The sequence below is a fragment of the Odocoileus virginianus genome, chromosome 24 (genome assembly GCF_023699985.2).
Source record: "Odocoileus virginianus isolate 20LAN1187 ecotype Illinois chromosome 24, Ovbor_1.2, whole genome shotgun sequence".
In the NCBI taxonomy this organism is placed as follows: Eukaryota; Metazoa; Chordata; class Mammalia; order Artiodactyla; family Cervidae; genus Odocoileus; species Odocoileus virginianus.
Window position 1 is genome coordinate 26,208,874 of NC_069697.1, and position 6,411 is coordinate 26,215,284.

At 50.0% G+C, this 6,411-nt stretch overlaps 1 protein-coding gene across 2 annotated transcripts in view; it reads left to right on the forward strand.

Moving 5' to 3' along the window:
* GALNT6 (polypeptide N-acetylgalactosaminyltransferase 6) overlaps positions 1–6,222 on the forward strand; it is a 36,373-nt gene extending 30,151 nt beyond the window's left edge. For both annotated transcript variants that reach the window (XM_020892966.2, XM_070454399.1), the window contains 5 exons: positions 208–408; positions 935–1,066; positions 1,671–1,772; positions 3,338–3,490; positions 4,575–6,222. In XM_020892966.2, the coding sequence (XP_020748625.2) occupies positions 208–408; positions 935–1,066; positions 1,671–1,772; positions 3,338–3,490; positions 4,575–4,688 (702 nt within the window). In that variant the 3' untranslated portion in view covers positions 4,689–6,222. The remainder of the gene's footprint in view (positions 1–207; positions 409–934; positions 1,067–1,670; positions 1,773–3,337; positions 3,491–4,574) is intronic.
* The last annotated feature ends 189 nt before the right edge of the window (positions 6,223–6,411 follow it).

Genomic DNA, 6,411 nt, shown 5'->3' on the forward strand with positions numbered 1-6,411 from the left:
CACTTGCTTAAATCAAAAGTGAACCACATCAGAGAGTCAGGGATTGTGTAGTCACAGCCTGTGAAGAAACCTAGTCAGTGTCTTTTTTTTCTGGGGGAGAGAGGGGCATTTCCCTGATTTCGTGGACCTGGAGTCTGGCACCCTGGGAATGGAACAGGTTGTCCCACCCACCCGCTGAAAACCCCACCCCGTCTCATCTTATGGCAGGTGTGGCAGTGCGGCGGCCAGCTGGAGATTATCCCCTGCTCTGTGGTCGGCCACGTGTTCCGTACCAAGAGCCCCCACACCTTCCCCAAGGGCATCAATGTCATTGCTCGCAACCAGGTGCGCCTGGCTGAGGTCTGGATGGATGGCTACAAGGAGATTTTCTACAGGAGAAATCTGCAGGCAGCACAGATGGCCCGAGAGGTGAGAGGGGAGGATGCTCAGGAGATGTTCGGATGAAGAGAGGGGCATAATCGCAGACCCTGATCCAGGGCTTCATGATGATGGTGGCCCACTCAGCTCGTGCCTTTACCCCTCAGGCCTTGGGAGCTAGAGCCCAGGCTCTATTTTGGAGGCTAGAGAATGAGGAAGGGCAGGCTTTGTTGTCCCTGCCTGGAGAGCCCCAGCATCTTTTAGAAGGGGAAGGAGACAAGATTTGGAGGAAGAACCTCTTACAGGAAGAATGGCTTTGCTCTGAGAAACCAGGAATTGAAGATTGGAGGAAAACTGAGAGTTCACAGGAGATGGGGAATGCTATAGGTGGGGATCCCAAAGCCAAGGCAAGGGGTTTGGGATTAGACGTGGAGCCGACAGGAACCCCATCTGATTGGGAATGAGCATGAGACCCATTCTGGGAGAAAGTGGTTCCAGAAACCCTAGGCTACATCTGCCCAGACAGGAAGGTCAAGGCTGGTGAAACTGACCCTTTGGGGGCTGCCTTAATTGACAGAAATCCTTTGGCGACATTTCGGAACGACTGCAGCTGAGGGAACGACTAAACTGTCGCAACTTTTCCTGGTTCCTGGACAACATTTACCCTGAGATGTTTGTCCCTGACCTGAAGCCCACCTTCTTTGGAGCTGTGAGTCTTGAAAACAAATATGCCTACCCATCATCCCAGAAGCCCTGGGAGATGGCTCAGGACCACTGAGCCCATAGCTGGATGAGAAACAATTGATTTTTGCTCTCCACTTATCCAGGAGAGGGACGTGGAGACCACCCGGGCTTCTAGAGCTAGCTAAAAATCTCTTAAGGAGGAAACAGCCTGTAAGCAGTGGTTCTCACTCACTCACTTGTATCAGTCACCAGAAAGGCTTGTTAACACACCGTGTGTTGATTCAGGAGGACTGGGATGGGGCCTGACAATTTGCATTTCTAGCCAGCCCTCAGGCAATGCTGAGGGTCTGGGGATCACACTTTGAGAACCACTGCTCAGAAGGACATTCCCACAGGCTGAGGGCTTCTCCCAGAGACCTGACTAGTTGCCCACCCTGCCCTTGCCCAGTCCCTGGGTTCTGCACCTCATTTGCCGTTCACTCCAAGCATCTGGATTAATGAGTTGGGGAGGAAGGTCACAGAGAGGGAATGCAGCCATGCAGATTTATTCCAGATGGACCCTACACCACAAACCAAAAAACCCCCTCACTGTGCTCCCCTGGGTCCCCTTTCTGCTCACCATCCTGCAGCTCAAGAACCTCGGCGTGAATCACTGCCTGGACGTGGGAGAGAACAACAATGGGGGAAAGCCCCTCATCCTGTATGCCTGCCATGGCCTCGGCGGCAATCAGGTACACAGCCCAGCCCCTGATTGGCCTGTCTCCTGGGGCATCTCCTGTCTGCACACACCCCCTTTCTCCACACAGAATAGCCCTTTCCTGAGGACAAGGGTGGGAGAGATCCAGAAAGAGAAGGAGATACCAGTTCTGCCCTCAGGAAGCCCCCAATCTGAAGGGAAACACATGATACAGACAGATAAGGTCCTAAGTGTGGATCAAGGGCATCCAGAGAGGAGAGGGCAGCAGTGCTGGCTGGTAGAGAGGGGCTGGGAGGGGAGGATTGTTTATCACAGGAAGCATGCTGGAGGATGTGAGCTGCTGAGTGATGTTTTAGGGTGACCGTGAAAAATTTTTGAGCCCTTTCCCTCACCTACACTCAACTTTTGTGTGTGTGTGTGCTATTTCCAGAAGGCCCATTTATTATATTTTTTAAGTGACGAACTTGTGACTTGACTTTTGAGATTTATTTATTTTTGGCTGTTCTGGGTCTTCATGGCTGCACAGAGTCTTTCTCTAGTTACAGTGCTGGGGCTTCTCATTTCAGTGGCTTCTCTTAGTGCAGAGCACAGGCTCTATAGGCTTCAACAGTTGTGACACATGGGCTCAATAAGTGTGACTCACGGGCTCTAGAATTCAGGCTCAGGAGTTATGGCACAGGGGCTTCGTGTCCCAAGGCATACGGGATCTTTCGAGATCAAAGATCGAACCGGTGTCCCCTGCATTGCAAAGTGTATTCTTAATCACTGGACTACCAGGGAAGCGCTTACATTCAACTATCTTCAATGCCTCCCCTGCCCAGAAGCTACCACTCTGATCCTACCACTCATCAGTGACCCCAAAACAACTCCCTACTGACATCTCACAGTTACCTGCATCCACTGTAAGGGCCCATCCCGCTGTGCTACAATGTCCAGCTCTGTTCCTGTGGAATAACTAGTAACCTCCCTGTCTCCAGTTCCTCAATCTACCTTGAATGCCCAGTGTTTGATAAGTAAGAGGCACTTGAAGCAGGGCTGAAGGAAGGAAAAAGTGGCAGGGGACACTGAATAGGATGCCAACGTATGCAAGTGAAGGCAAAGTCATTCTGAAGCCATTGCCTGTACCACTGGCCTGCACAGTGATTTTAGGCTGTATACTGGTGAACATTTTTTCTATGGTAACCTATTAACAAAAAAAGAACCAGCATATCAAACACATGATTTCACAGATAATGCTTTAAATGAGGCAAAGTTAATTTTTTTTTTACTTTTTTTTTTTTTGGTTGAGCCTTGTGGCTTGAAAGATCTTAGTTCTCTGACCAGGGATCGAACCCATACCCTCTGCAGTGGAAGTTCCCTGGACTGCCAGGGAATTCCCTAAGTTAAATTTTTACCTAAAGAAAAAATATTTAGTAACTATTATCTATTATTCCAGTATAACCCAGATACGGTGGCACATGAATTACTGAAATCTTGGCACCCATTCCCTTCCTCCCCAAGAGGCCATCTGTGATTGGCATCTCGGGGCTGTTGGCTTTGGGAGGTGGTGGGCAAACTCTCCACCTGTCCCTCAGAACCTTCTCTTGTCTTCCGTTCTAGTATTTTGAGTACACAACCCAGAGAGACCTTCGCCACAACATCGCAAAGCAGCTGTGTCTACATGCCAGTGCTGGCACTCTGGGCCTTAGGAGCTGCCACTTCACTGGCAAGAATAGCCAAGTGCCCAAGGATGAGGAATGGGAATTCACCCAGGTGAGTTGGCTGTCCCCAAAGCTCAGAATCAAGAACCTGAGGCCACAACTGCGCCCTCCCTTCCTTCTGCATCTTCTTCCTGAGATACTATGGGATGGATCCAGACAATGTAGAAAGTATGGAGAATGTGAGCTTGGTTACAGGCAGGGTTCACGGGACTTAAGTAATGTTTGGTGATGGCTGATTCTGATTGATATAAAGATGGCTGTGGGGTTATGGTCTAGGGCCAGTTCTGTCATAGTTCAAGTATTTTTAGGCTGAACCCCAGTAGATGAAGTTGAAGAGTCACTCATGGTTACCACCTGGCCTCTGTGTGCCAACCACAAGGCTGTACACTCATGTACTTTGGTTTGGTTAACCTTCCAGAGGCTCTTCCCAAGTAGGTGGTGTCCCCATGACTAGAGATGGGCCAGCAGCAGCTCAGCAAGTTTGTGTCTGGCCCAAGATCCTTCGCTAGTAAATGGTAGACCCGGGGTTCAGACCTAGATAAAAGCACGGGTTCTTTCCATTACACTGCCCTGCCTGGGATGAATGATGTAACTTCTACAGGATCGGGCTCAAACTAGCAGCCTCCAATGAGCCTCCACACCCACTCCACCCCAATCCCTAGTCCTGGGCTTAGGAAAAGAGGAGCCTAACCTTGGGGCTACAGGGAAGGGAGTAGTCTGAATATGATCAAAGGCAGAAAGTGCGGGTAGACTGCAATGGCCCAGGTCTTTGAGACTGGCCATCTGGAGGCAGTTTGCATTTTCATTTCATCCTGAAAGCATTTTTCAGTTAACCCATGGCCCTCCCTTCCTGTGTTGCAGTTAGTCATGCTAAAGCTGGAAGTGGGGGAAAAAAATAATAAAGCTGGAGGTGGGGAATTGGCACCTGGCATAGGAATGCCAATTCCTGTGGAAACTCCGGAATGCATCCCATCAGAGTATCTGGCACCCAAGGAAAGGAATGTGGAAGTATCCCCCCTGTGCCTTGCTGGATTTCCCTTCCCTTTTGTTTATTGTCCTCATCTCATTGCCCCTAGTAGTACTGTCAGAAGTCTGAGGCCTAAGTTGACCCTTTGTTTTGCTGTGTCATCTTTTAGGATCAACTCATCAGGAACTCAGGATCTGGTACCTGCCTGACATCCAAAGACAAAAAGCCAGTCATGGCCACCTGCGACCGCAGTGATCCCCACCAGCGCTGGCTCTTCATTTAACCCCCTGTGGGAATTCCCACAAGCTTCTCAGGAAACAGAATCTGGGGGAAACCTGATGTTTGAGAACCTGACCAGCAGCTTCCCTGTCAGCCTTAAAGATGGATTTCAAACCCAATGGAAGTCAAGGCAGAGCCTTCCTACTCCTTGCAGCAACATTGGGCCTGTTTTCTTTCCTCCACATTGGTGGACAAGACCATTAGAACACATAAGACAGGGCCTGGAGCTTTCCTTCTGTCCTAGAAACAGACCTCCAAAGCAGAGGAGGCAGCCGGGAAAGGACCCGGGGCAGCAATGATGAATTCAAGGAAAGTGCCTCTGAGCCACGTCCTGGATCCCTGGTCATCTAGGACACCTGCAGCTTCCAGTGAACTATAGAGTCTATCAGAGGAACTGGAGGTCTAAGTCTCCCTTGCTGTGATTACCTGAAGCACCTTGACAGTGCTTGACAGGTACACAACAATCCTGTGAGAAAGACAGGAATCACCATGCCCATTTTATAGACAAGAAAACTGAGGCAGAGAGAAGTAAAGGAGCTGGTCTGTATTCCACAGCTGGTACATGGCTGGAGCTGAAACTGAGGCTCAAATTTGAACCTTCCCAGGCTTCTCCCACCCACACACACACACACTAAGCAACTAGCCACCAACTCTCCATTCTCTTTTCACTCCAGTCTGATCCTTTCTGGCTGACTGGTCTCCATAAAGCCTAGAACTGTGGAGCCAGGTAACCATCAGGGAGACCACATTTGGGAATCCTGTGATGTTCATTTTGAAAGAAACCTTGTGGAGCTAGCTAGTGATTTCTCAGGTTTACGTCCCAGAGCCTTCTTTCAATGCTCCTTATATAATGTAGTTCCAAAGCAAATTAGCCATGGATGAAAACGAAGGTGGGATGAGGGCAGTGCCCACCAGGCCCTGATTTTCCAAAGGTCTGCAAGCACAATTTGAAAATCCTTGTTTTAATCCAACCCTATCATTTTCATATTATGAAACCAAAGCCAGATAAGAGAAGTTACTTGCCCTAGGCCACCCAAGGAGGTATTGGCAGCCCAGAGGCTAGGACCCAGATAAGGCTAACAAGATCCCTGGGAAGTCTGAGGAAGCAGGGCTCACGGGTAGCCTGGAGCATGACTGTGTGACTGGCCTGGTCTGCTGTTCTCGCGTGAACTCCCCACATGGAGCAGACCTGCTGTGCACGTCAGCTCTTCTCCAAGCAAGTTGGACCCCACCACACATGGCTGCTTTGCCTGAAGTGGAGAACCCCAGCTGCCCGACGGAAGACTCATTGCTTCCAGGAGGGATTCCTACTTTGAGTAGCGGACTGTCATCTTGGGCATCACCACATGAGGGCACCATGGGACCACAGCTGCCTCTCCTTGCCACTCAGGACGTCTCCTAGGTTCCATGGGGTAGCCCAGCCAAAGAGAAAGAAGAGTGGTCAGCAGCGGGGAAAGGGAAAAGTTCTTTCCCAGCAAGAGAAGAGACTGGCACATAGATCCCAGTGGAAATAAAGGTTTTATGGCATGGGTAAAGAAGGTTGGCATTGGGTTCCTCTTCTCCTGGCTTGTCCCTTAGCTGATCTGTTTGGAGGATCCACTGCTTCCAGTTGTGAAGAATCACACACATCTGAAAAGTTCTCTCGCAGGCACTGTCTCTTGTCTCTAGATATCCTCTAGCTTTCAGCCTGGCCTACACAACTGTGTCAAGCACGGGCAGACCTGAGG